At 40.4% G+C, this 13076-nt stretch overlaps 1 protein-coding gene across 3 annotated transcripts in view; it reads left to right on the top strand.

Annotated features, from left to right (window-relative positions):
• Positions 1–13076, top strand: part of MYLK (myosin light chain kinase) — a 218344-nt gene that overhangs the window by 94317 nt on the left and 110951 nt on the right. For all 3 annotated transcript variants that reach the window (XM_086464977.1, XM_086464979.1, XM_086464978.1), the window contains 5 exons: positions 2661–2826; positions 5643–5679; positions 7546–8120; positions 11065–11268; positions 12412–12546. In XM_086464977.1, coding sequence (XP_086321103.1) covers positions 2661–2826; positions 5643–5679; positions 7546–8120; positions 11065–11268; positions 12412–12546 — 1117 coding nt within the window. The remainder of the gene's footprint in view (positions 1–2660; positions 2827–5642; positions 5680–7545; positions 8121–11064; positions 11269–12411; positions 12547–13076) is intronic.

The raw sequence follows: 13076 nt of genomic DNA on the forward strand, positions 1-13076 counted from the left end.
AAGTCTGGAGGGATTTAATGCTTTGACTATGGTTACAGAGGAGTGTCTGACAGCTGTGAAAATTACGGCTGTATTTCCCAAGTTCTGTGTCAGTCTGTCTTAAACTGCCTTTTCTGTATCACTCACATTGGGTTTTACCTGTACGTTAGAATGAAGCTGATGTTTGCAAAGAAATGAAATTGAGTTGAAAGAAAATGACTGTTTACAAATTAACAGATGTGACTGGGTTTTGGCATGCACTATTATTTTTCACTAATAATAATTTAAAAAAATAATCCAAGGCAGATGAACAACATTTCAAGTGTTTCAGTCTGACCTCTGCTAAAAAGTGGTAGCAGAAAAGTGTCTGACATAGCATAAAGGAGACCTGAGCTGTCAACTTCAGACCTGCATTAAAATTGGGAATTGTGAGCATCTGCCACTTACAGAAAAAAGCTTTATAAATGAGCAATATTTAAAATTCGTTAGGCTATTAAAAAGGCATTGAAGACTTAAGTCCTATTGCCCCCTTTGGGCACACACAAGATCTCCAGCCACTTTTTTTTTTTTTTTGTTAGCAAGGAAAGCACTTTCAGGTGATAATTAAATATTACACTGATTAGGCCACTTTTACTGAAACTATTATTATTTTAGAGAATTACAATCACTTTCTTTAACTTGGAAGAGCAAATATATGACTGCTCTGTTGGCATCCTGCTCCCCCTCAACCTTCAACAGACAGTTGCCTTATCTTAAAAAAAAAGCTTTTCTCAGAGCTTTTATTGTCTTCTGGAGTCTCCAGATTTGGGAGCTGGGGGAAACTACAACAAAACCCAGAAAATTGCTTATAGAGCAGAGAAATACTTCCATGTCATTGCCTGCTTTACTCCAGACTTTCCCTTGTTTGTAGTACAAGAATGCCAGGGTACATCTCAGAAAACAAGCAGCTCCTTGCTGTGGAAGCACTCGCTAAGACACCCCCTTCAGGTGGCAGCTCCATCTGGAGTCTGATTCTCCCTCCAGCTGCCATCAGTTCTTTCGGGCCTGCTGGCTCTCCAGGCAGTCTGCAATGCGGCTGCTCCAGCAGCCTGCCTTCAGTCCCACCAGACTCACTCAGGTTTTCCAACCGTGCAACTCAGTGCAAAACAGGATTTGTCATTCAGTTCTCTTTGTTCAGGGCTGCGTGGTAAACAGCAAGTAGGGACTAGCAATCCAGCAGCTTGGTTCTACACTTTGGTGCTTCTTTGTACATGTTTTTGCAGTTTCTTAAAGGTTTTATTACATATTTTGCTATTGATTTTCAGCTTCTATAATATGTTATTCTATCATCTGGCATTCATTTTCTGATCAAATGAATGAAGTGCGTAAAGTTCTCGTTATTAGCAGCTCCATGAGTTCTGTTCATATTTATGTCCTTAAAAAACGTATTTCAACACTTGCAGGTCTGCATACATTATTCCGTAAAATACTACAGGTGTTTTGTTCAGAGGTCATACCATTGCTGGTCTGCAGGCATCCAGTCCACTTTCTTGAACTTATCCTCGATCCATTGATTGTGGTGAAATTGAGTTTCTTTAGGCTTTTGTAATATTATTTTAGGACCTATTTTGGGCACTGTGAAGCTGTCTTTCAGTAATTCATACGCTCTGTAATGTGCAAATGTGTTGTTGCTCTTTATCATAATTTTATTGGCAGGTTGTTGTTGTGAAGCATGTTTTTGCATCCCTATTCATAAGGTATGGATTAACAGGTTGCAAAGAACAGAAGCTTCTACTGTGTCATCACCAAACACCTGACATAAACTAGCTCTTTTTTTATTCAAATAGGACTTACAGCACCTAGATAGCAGTAAGTTGATAGAGACTTCAGGAATGGCAGTGTCTGAAAACACTGTAGTGTTTCCCAAGTGTTTCCTGACCAAAGCCCTACAAATCATAGATTTGTAAGTTTTCCCTTCCTAAACCTAGGATAGGAAAAGCTGCAGTGCCCGATAGCAAGGGACTCCTCTTTAATGGCTGGTACTGAAGCAGAAGCACTGATTTGCTCACAAATGAGGTGTTGGTCAATTATTTCATAGAATTTAAAGGCAAAAATTGTCGTTCTGAACATCTAATCTGTGTAATGTAACTACCTGCATTTCTTCTTGCCTCAGAGCCATACCTTTTGATTTAATGCCAGTGTAGCCCTGCAAATGAGCTGTGTTGCAGCAACACCTCTCTTAATGTATGCCTAGTGCCTTCTGCTACCCACACCTGGCCACCGATAAGGTTCTCTTACACAGAGTTTTTTCCAGTTCCTGGAGTGATACAGCATGAAGGAGCTATTGAGGGATAGAGAACTACTGCTCAATTTGGAAGTTTTTGCTTAAAAGGTGATATTTGAGTTCCTGGAACAAATATGAACAGAAAACTGGTTTGAGCCCACATACAGTGAAAAGAAATTTTTCTACGAGTATAAATATAGTAAATAATGAAAAGCCAAAACCAGACTGAGAAGAGTGGGTGACAAAATGAACTTTTGGACATGTTTTTTTGTTTATACCATGTGAGTATTGTTCATAGAAGGAATTTGGCTAAAAGATAGCAGAAAGGCATTTTGTCCTGACATTTTACCAAAAAATTTCTTGCTCCCCTTCTCTTACCAATATCTAGCTGTCTCATGGTGTCTTGTGATATTTGCAGGGTGATACTCAGTTGCAGCAAAATGAGCGTTTCAACATGTTTGAGAAAACAGGCATCCAGTTCTTGGAAATCCAAAATGCTCAGCTTGCTGATTCAGGAATTTACACGTGCACAGTGGTAAACAGTGCTGGGAAGGCATCTGTGTCTGCAGAGCTCACCGTTCAAGGTACAGCAAAGAGTTTACAGGAGAGAGTACAAGTGAACCAGAGATGTTCCTTTAAAATATCTTTTGTTGTGTTTTCAGTATAAACATTTACTTTTTTTCTCACTATCTTCCTCTTCATTAGATACTGTGATAGCTTGGAGCGTGTTCCGGCTGAAAAGATTGTGTTGCTTCAATGGGAAAAAGGCTGTCCAAATGCTTCATAACAACTTTCTTTAAAACCAACTTTTTACTTTTACTGTGATTTTGATCTCCATATATTTTGAACATAGATTTTAATTTCAGCAAATAGAAACCTTGCAGTTGTCATTATAATCAGTAATTAATTTTGCATTTGTTGAGTACTAACACCAGATGCACCAGCTTCCTCTTGGGAAATAAAGTTGTATTTATACTTGTAGAACCACGAAAGTAAAGGAGCATAACTCTAAACTGTAAGAGAGAATAATCAGCTGAATGAGACTAAAATTCAGGCTTCTCAACTCCCAATCCTGCCTATTTCACTACTGTTAAAGGAAATAAATGTATTTGTATAAATAATTTTGGATGTTCTATTCCATATATACATTATCATAGACAGTTAGTTTTGCAGTTTGATGCTTCTTAGGGTGCCCTTTGCATCAGCCTCAAAATCTTACAGCCTTCAGCAACCACACTAAAGAGGAATTTAATCAGTCAGTGGGTAAGCAGTCACTGGACCCAATTAAATAATTAAATCACAGCTGCTAGCTTCAGCTGCAATCATAAGATCAGTGGGTTACATACACACTCAACAGTGAATTTTTTGCAAGATTTTTAGGTTCACATCAATGCTGTCACTCTGTGAGATGTGAAGAACATAAATAACAAGAGGATTTACATTTGGGATCCTCAGAACCACTGAGGTTAAAGCTGTACTCTTTATCTCTAAGTTCCAATCTAATGAAGCCATTGTAGAAGGAGCTTCTACAGGTTGCCTATTCAACTGATGTTTTATAGAAAGGGCCATTTTGTTCAATAAGCCTTTTATTTAAACATGAAACTTGATCCTTACTTGCTCTCCCTGAAGTGGTGAGCTTTCTGTTGTGTAATGGGTACATCTGCCTTGAGAGATGATGCGGAACTGGGGTCACAAAGTCAGTTGTGGTATATGTTTGCCTCAGATGCTGACCACATCTCTGAATAATGCGGGCATTCTTTCTTGGATTAGTACAGGTCAGTAAAAAGGGCACGCTCTTGCAATGTACTTGACTAATCGGATGATTCCACCTACCTAACCACAATATATAATACCTAATTCTTTCACTATCAATTAAATCAGATCATAGGAGTTGCTGCAAGATGCTAGCAGACAATCAAATGGCTCAGAATTACTACATTTTCTTTTTATATCCATGCAATCTAATATATAGATAATCTTGTTCCAAGAACTACCTTTTTTCCCTGAAGTTCGCATAGAGAAAAGTGAAGAGGGAGGGGGAAAATGTTCTTTTAATTGACAGGGTTGCATGGTATGGTCTGATCTGCAACCAGTGGTTATTCAGCTTCCTCTTCTGCATTTATCCAGTCTCTTTTCAGCTTTAATTTTTATGTGAAGAATTTCTGTTACCATTTATTGACAAGTTTACTCAAGTGAGGTCAATGGGTTATTTCCCTCTCTCACTGCAACTTTTGTGTGTGTGTAAATAGATTCTTTTGGTCACTCTGAATGGTGCAGCAAGTCCAAGCATTCAGATGTGGATTTTTGCTTGCAAAACACCATGGAAATCAGGGTATCATCCATCACATGTTTTTGTCTTTTCCCTGGGGCAAAGGCTCTGAAAGCATTATTATAGAGTATTTGTTGATGACTTGCGAAATTCATTCTCTTGCAAATTCATTATTACATGTCTTTATACTGTAGTTTTTAGTCTCACCACTGACAACATCGTAGATGCAGCTTTGATCTGGCCAGGAGAAAACAAGCTGAATCCTGTAATGTTTACTAGGGAAGAAGGGAGAGCTGTGGTTGGTACTTGATCTGGTGGTGGTTCTCTCCTCTCAACTGTTTATTCTTTCATGCTGCCCCCAGAAGAAACAAATACTGTCAAGGTTTGGGAGAGATTTGCATGGAGGATTACATACATATGAACTAAGAGAATGACTATGGGCAAATATGTGCTTCAGTTATATCAATGCAGCTGATGAGGTACCTTGGCAAATCGGTATAGCTCAGCCATGTTCCCACATTTCCTGGTGGTGTGGCAAAGTGAAGAAACGTGATATATTAGCTTTTGTGTTATTCATGCTAAACATGGTAATGCTTGCCTCGCAGCAAGTGAGTTGGTAAAAGTTTACAGGTGGGCTTGGGTTTGGGGAGTATTTACTATTGTTGATCTGGTTTTGTGTTTTAGCCAGGGGACAGCTGCATTTTCACTGCATTCACAGTTTCACTGTGGGCATGCTAAGGGCTAGTACTAGTGGTTTGTCTTTCTCCACTTCTACAAGCTCTGTGGAGTTCACATAAGATTTGATGAGCTGCCTCCCAGTTGGAATCTCTTCCTTCTCTCTTCCAACAAGGAGCCTTTGAGGCTCACAGAAACTTTGGTTCTCAAGGGACTTGAGAACTCAGTTGACTCAGCAATGTCTCAAAATGGACCAAGACCTCTTTGTGTTTCAGCTTAGCCGCTTGCTGTTGCCCATATCAAATTTCAGGTGTGGTGATACTCAGTCTTGACTTCAATGGATTGAAAATATGAAGGGCAAAGGTTCTTAAGTATATTCTTTGCTTAAAATCTTCCAGATTTATGGAATTTGGTACAGTATTATAAGTTACCTGCTTTTTTCTTTTTTTATTTCAGGTTCAGATAAGACTGACACATACGCTCAACCATCATGGTATGTTTTCGCTGGAGTACTCTCTCAGAATATTTAATTGCAGTGCACTATTTTTGACCTTTACTGCATGAGCCTCCCTTACAAAGTGATAAATCTTTTGGGGTCAGTCTGTATTTGGAAGTTGGAAAATGTTTACTTGGAATGAGCTTCTCCCTTGCTGCCAAATTCAGCTGTCCTGGTAGACTCCTGCGAAATAGTTGGTGGAACTGGTGGCAACACTTTGAAGTACGGAGTTCCGGTCTGGTTCAGGAAAGCAAAATTCAAATGGCTTTATGCTCACTGTTCCCGTGTAGCCAAACAGTTATATAATCTGAACAAAAACTATACGAGGAGAAATTATACTCTGTACCAATTGCTCAAACTTCCTTTTTGGAGTTAAAAACCTGAATGCAGCTTGTCAGTACTGAGCTTGTTGTTCTTTCCTGTCATAAGCAAACTGTGGTATGGCCATGGTCTTTTCTGTTTTCTGAAAATACATACAAAAGTATGGGCAAAGTAACGAGAAACAACAACAAAAAATCGTATTTTAGGGCTTTATCAAGATTTTTAAAGTTAAATTACTATATTTTTTTTTAAATAATTTTGTAAAATGGCTTCTCTTCGTGAACAGAAAATGCAGGAATGAAATGCTCTAAGCTGTGTAAAACACCCTGATGAAAGCTAGTTGCTTTATAGTCTTCAGGGGGATTTCATGGCATGCACATTGTCCTAATTCCATGTCCACTGCAAAGTGGATCTGAAAATGCTGTGCTACCCTGTTTTTCAGGTCTGTGTGATTTTTAGGAACATACTTTTAAATGAGTTTTAGTGTAAATCAAATGGTGCAGCTCTACAGCCAGAACTTCCCATGTGCTGGGTTCTGCAGAGTAGTTTTGCCTCCTCCATTGCTTATTCATAAAAAAAAGAGATATTTTGTAAAATTTAAAAATCTTACAGTTTTAACCGCAAAACTTGTAGACATGTCTCTAGTACATTTAACTTTGGCTGAAGAAAGTACCACAATAAATATCCTGAATCTCTGTGAGAGAATAAGTCGATGGCACTAAGTATAGCAAACCAGAGCTGTGCTAGGAGTTTGCTTCCTTTATTTCAAATACATTCTGCCTTGGAATAATACTTTTGAAATGTGAGACCCAGACAGACAGAGTGCTGTACAGGCAATAGCTTGGTGTCCAGGGCAGTCAACTTCAATGGAGGAAACTCAGACTTAAGTCCTCAATTAGTCAGCTACTCTTGTGCCCCCAAAGTGTACTGAGCAGCAGATCCATCATAATTCTGGGAAACTCTTCCTAATAAAACTATAGCTGATATTGTTACGTCCAGTCCATTGATTTTCTTTTTCTGGACAACACCCCCTTTCCCTCCCCTAGACTTTAGTCAAGTTTCCTGACGAGTCCTCTTTTGAAATCACCTAAATTACAAGATACCATAATTAGAAATAGTAAATTCACGGCACAATTTACATTTTCATTTCCCTTTAGGGATCTATTTTATGTGACATTTTGAGCTATAATTATAAGTGGCCTTAATTTATTAAAGCATGAAGTAGAGTTACATCACGGTCATTCCAAGGTCTCGGATAATTGCTCTCTGTCTAAAGCAGTGTATGCAAGGTTGGTGTCTGACTCACAAAACATGTTAAAACCCGAGCAGTGGATTTGTATCCAGAAACTCCTTAGTTGAGACATTATCTGAGCACTGATAACATTTTATGAAGCTTTTCACTTCACATCTTTCATCCATGTTCTTGATCTCTGTGAAGGAAACTAAAGGCTGTTCAGTTCACCTTCTTGCTAAGGGCTTGTACATTTATATCATTGCTGATAATAATAATCATATATCTGTAAACTTATCATTTTCCTTCAGCATGCCATCTAAACCAACAACACTTGCTGTTAAAGCTGTTGAAAATTCAGAATTCAAACAGGCAACTAGCAATGGGGTTGCTAAAGAGCTGAAATCCAGCAGCACTGAACTCATGATTGAAACCAAAGACAGGGTGTCAGCAAAGAAAGAGACCTTTTACATCGCCAGAGAAGCCAAAGACAGTAAGCAGGGACAGCACCAAGAAGCCAATGCAGTGTCTCCTCAAGAACCTAAAGAAGGAAAAAAGGGTTCTCAGATCCTGCAGAAAACTTCAAGCACCATCACACTACAAGCTGTCAAACTGCAACCAGAACCAAAGGCAGAGCCCCAGACCACTTTCATCAGACAGGGTGAAGACAGGAAAAGGGCTGTGCAGCCCCTGATGTCAGCTCAGCAAACCCCCTCTCTGACAGGGCAAGTCAGTCCGAGGAGTAGAGAAGCAGAAAACAAATCTCGAACCCCGAAGACTGTATTGGAGGAGAAGAGGGAGCCTCTGGGAATTCCTCCTCAGTTTGAGAGCCGTCCACAGAGCCTGGAAGCATCAGAAGGCCAAGAGATTAAATTCAAGAGCAAAGGTAAAGGGATGAAAGTTACCAGAGCCCTGGGGTTAGTTAGGTTCCCATTCTGTGTGCAGAAGTGGGAAGTTCATTGCAAGTTGTCCTCCTCCTAAAGCATGTGGGAAATAGATGCAGAATCTCATGCTGTTTCCACAATACTCTTCTCACTGACATTTTCAAATCATTCCATACCGTAACGTCCATCCCTTCTCTCATCTTGGGTTTCACCAGATGTAATCAATGCCACCCTTTCTTGGAGGTAGTTTTAGGGCCTCTTATATGAGGGTGCAAGAGAGAAAATGGATGGTACGCTTTCCAGAACTGTAATTATTTATATTGCTCTTGAGCCAAAAAAATTATCAGATAAGAAACTACAATCGGTCACTGCATTTACCTTGCAGCATCTACTTTTACCCCTCATATTTGGTCAACCCAGTGCTGATCTGAGCGCTTCCTAACAGCTGAAATGATAAAGTTAGAACTAACAGGGAGGTTTAGATTTTGCTCTGCAGAATTTGACCGGGTTTTAACCTCTCAGAAGAGCAAGGAGAGCTGCATTTTGCTGAATCCAGGGAGTAGATTTGGAATGCTTTTTTTCTTTAATTACAGTTTTAGTAGAAAATAATTTGGAAGAATTTTTCTGCTATTTTTTTAAAATAACATTTGCACTTTAAAGTGTTCCCACAAGTGAGAGAGAAATTGTTTTTTATGTCTCTGGAGGAAAAAAAAATTCACAACAAAACCATGGTAATTTATTTCATTTCTTGATAGTTCTTGCCCCATGAGTAAAGAATACAATTTATTTCACAAGGCCAGAGAGTGAGGAAGGGAGCAAATATTCCAAAGATCCTGGCACCTTTCAAATAGTTTGTTTTTCAGGTATAGTAGTGCTGAGAACTTGGAATGCTTTCCATCAGAGCATCTCAGAAACATCGCAAGGTTTAACTCATGATCCTGTTTGGCAGGGAAAAATAGTCCCTATTGTACAGAAACTGAAGAGGTCATTCAGTTCTTACTGAAGCTAGTGAGTGCCTTTTCGTTTGGCTTTGGACCCAAAGCACAAACCCTTATGTGCAAAGTCAAGGTGTCTGTGGGGAAGTTACAATGGAATGTCCCTAGTGCGCTTTAATAAGTAACCCGAGAAACACTTTCCTGAGGATCCTCTCTGCAAAGGGTGACCAGAGTCTGCTTCCTGGTTGCAATGGACAATGGAAATGCTATCACACCCTTAAGGAGGCTTCTACCTGCCCGGCTGTCAGGTCAGCATGCTTCTGGGTCTGTACGGTTACTACCAAGCACCCAGGTTCTTTGACACTTCAGGCCTTGAATTTCTGCCGGCCCCCCCCCCCCAGCTTTTGGAGGTTCTGCCACCTCCACTGTTTGTCACTAATTTTCTATGGATTCCAATGTTCTCTTTCTTTGCTGGAGGCAGTGGGAAGAGAATCTTTTCTGAATAACTTCTAGTTTCTAGTGGAAAAAAAAAAAATCATAGAAAAAGGACACTTCCTGCTTTCCACTGCATGCAATGGGCATTCCATTTTTTGGCCAATTTGTGGGTGTAATGGTAACCTCCCCCTTCCATATTTTTTATGGATTTGGAGAATTTGGAGCTGGATTTAGGGGCTGCTTTTTTTCTTTTTTTCCCCAAAGAGAAGGAATTCCTTGTTCTCATGTTTCTAGTGGGATCCAGCTTCTAGCGAAGGGTTCCTCTCCTTGATAATTCACTCCCCTATCCTTGTAATTTCTCTGTTCAGAAGGGTTTCCTGCGATGTATCATATGCCTTCATTGCAGATATTGCCACCACCTTGTACTGTTTGTGCCTTTCTCTGGGGCTGAGCACTCTTGCTATAATGAAATGATTAGAGCTGAGGAGCAACATCAGCAAAGTGGAAGCCTCAGAGGGCCTTGTTTGCTGAAAAGAAGTGAATGATGCTGTGGGTGACCTTTTGTGGCATTTTTTCCTAGCCTCTTCTCTTTGCTCGTCATAGCAACTGCCCCATGAAGCCCAGACCTCCCTCAACACTACTAGGAGCCAAATTGTGTTTCTAGGGCTCTGACACAGGTAAAGTGGGCAGTGAAGCCACAGCTGTTTTGCTTCTGCTCCCTGAAAGTTTACTGTCCTAGGAAGCTGCCTGCCTTGCCTACACCTGGACCCTAGTCTAGAAAAAAATAGCCAGAATCACAGAATGTTTGAGGTTGGAAGGGACCTCTAGAAGTTATCTGGTTCAACACCCCTGCTCATGCAGAATCACCTAAAGCAAGTTGTCCAGGACTGTGTCAAGGTGGCTTTTCAATATCTCCAGGGAGGGAGACTCCACAACCTTTCTGGGCAACCTGTGCCAGTGCTCAGTAATCCTCACAGTAAAGAAGTGTTTATGTTCAGACAGAACCTCCTATGTTTCAGCTTGTGGTCATTGCCTATGGTCCTATCACTGGACACCACTGAAAAGAGCCTGGCTCCATCATCTTTACACCCTCCTTGCAGATATTTGTATACATTGATGAGATCCCCCCTTGAGCCTTCTCTTCTCCAAGCTGAACAGTCCCAGAATAAACAACCTCAGTGGTAGGTACTGTGGATTGTAGAGTACTGCTAGGTGCCCAGAGAAACCAATTTAGCAGAGTAGGAAGGAATGGGGAGAAATTTATTTCTTTTCCCTCTAATATCTCATCACATCCATTTTTATCTGTAACTTTTAGAGGAACAATTTTCAGACAGAAGTGCTTGCGGATTTTCAAGTTACCAAATATTTGTTATTTCAAAAGATGGACTGGCCAAGAGGTTTTGGAAGATCAGAAATACCAAACCATCTTTTTGAAGATAGTTTTGTGTGTTACTTGTTTGTTAAGTTTTATATAATTATGTATGTGTAAATTATACCTAATTTACACTAAAGCAAATAATGGAATTACGCTAAGGGGAATACCTGTTCATAAAAATTCAAATACCTGATTATCTAGTTTCAGGGAAACCAAAACCAGATGTGGAGTGGTTCAAAGAAGGTGAACCTATTAAAGCTGGAGAGGATGTACAAATCTATGAAGAAGATGGAATTCATTGCCTATGGTTAAAGAAAGCCTGTTTGGGGGACAGTGGATCTTATAGCTGTGCAGCTTTCAGCCCCAAAGGCCAAACTTCCACGAGCTGGTTGTTAACTGTCAGAAGTAAGTTCTTGTGAGCCCATCTGTACTTTGAAAACTGTGGCTGGGCTTTTCTAAGCTGTCAGAGAGTGGTCACTACAAAATTTCTATTATGACTTCTCAGTGCAGGTTAATTCTGATTCCTAGCTCTGTGAATAATGTGGTATGGGATAGCTGGCAAGCCACTTTCTGCATCAGTTTCCCTTCAGACCTTTTGTTTTTGTTGTTTGTGTAACTAAAACCATCTCATTGAATGTTTTGAACACAGGGAAGCCTGTTCTCCACTGAGGTTTTCTGTTAATGCTTGTATTTAATACAGGTTGCCAAAGATTTTATCTTGTTGTTCTGCATTCAGTTCTTTTGGAGTTGCTTGGCATTCCTGCAGGACACTGCACATCTGAAATGTTTTGTGAGCACAAACCAATCCTGTTCAGTAAAGCGAATAAGAAAAGTGAAGGAATGAGAATTGCATTCTGCTACATTCAAGTTCACCTCCCAGTGACAAATTATTTTGAGCTTGAAGGCACTGTCTTACTAGCCTGGTTGAAAGATTTGTTGGCCTCTTAGCAAATCCTGTCCTCAATTCTAATCTTTTCACCTGGTTTTAGGTTTTGTCCTGGAGCTATGATCATGTTTATGCAACATTTCTCTATTTGCTGTGCCTGAGGTTAAACCAGGATACCCAAGATACTCTCTTTCTGTCTCATGAAAGACCTGTAAACTCACTGCCAGCCAGGGGAAATTTGGGAGAGGGACTAGGAAAAGACAGACAAGAGGAGAGAAGGATTATCCTTCCTGTTCTTTGTGCTGAGCTGCCTGGTACTGTGTTGCATACACTTCTAGAGATTGGCTGCAGATGGTGGATTCTGGCATAGAAAACCACTGCCTGAAATACAGCTTGAGGGCTGGCAACGCCTGCCTTGTAGATTATAGAAGAACCCCTTCTTTATACCAGTCCATTGCTCAAAATGATTTATGCTTCCCAATAAAACATTTAATCATAGTTATGAGTCTCTCTCTCTCTTTTTTTTTTTTTTCTGCTTGTTTACATAGGATGAATCTGTTAGCCCAGCCGTATCACCTAAGCGTACCTAGAAAAAGTCACTAAGTGGTAAAGATAATTTGTCGATTTGGGTTAAAGGAACTGTTTTCGTTTTGGTTTTAAAGGGCCTAAAGTTCAAGAGGTTGCTCCATGCTTTTCCAGTGTCTTGAAAGGATGCACTGTGAGTGAAGGGCAAGACTTTGTGCTGCAGTGCTGTGTAGGAGGCGTACCTGTGCCTCAGATCACATGGCTTCTCAATGGTAAGGAATCCCCTGGTCTGCAATACGTGCATGCACGCACCTACACCCCCAGTCTCAAATGCCCGTCTGACCAGTTCATAGCAAGGCTGTGAATTCTGCACAAAGCACTCTAAATCACTGTCATAGAATCCACTAGAATATTTGAAGAAAATCAGTTTATGTGCACATAATACGCACGAAGGGTGGTTTTCTTTTCTGTCTTATGCAGTTCTCCAGTATGTCCAGCAGGGGACTCTGGTGACAAGATTGTTCGCAGATGGGTTTCCTGGGCTTTGTCAGACACGGCTGTTCACCACGCCGCAGCAAAGCCTGTGTTGCTACTGTGTGCTGAATCTTGTGCTACCCCCCACTCCTCTGGCACTAGCCTCTGCTCCGAGAGTAACGGGTTGCAGGGGTAATAAGTTCTAAGCAAAACAAGTGCAATATATCACTCTTGACGGCAGGAAGGAAACCTGTGCCTGATTCCACTCTTCCATCATCTGGGCAGGTTGTTATTGATATTAGGAGCTATGTCCCCAAGATCTTAAAAT

The sequence above is a fragment of the Leptosomus discolor genome, chromosome 5 (genome assembly GCF_034619465.1).
Source record: "Leptosomus discolor isolate bLepDis1 chromosome 5, bLepDis1.hap2, whole genome shotgun sequence".
Classification (NCBI taxonomy): Eukaryota; Metazoa; Chordata; class Aves; order Leptosomiformes; family Leptosomidae; genus Leptosomus; species Leptosomus discolor.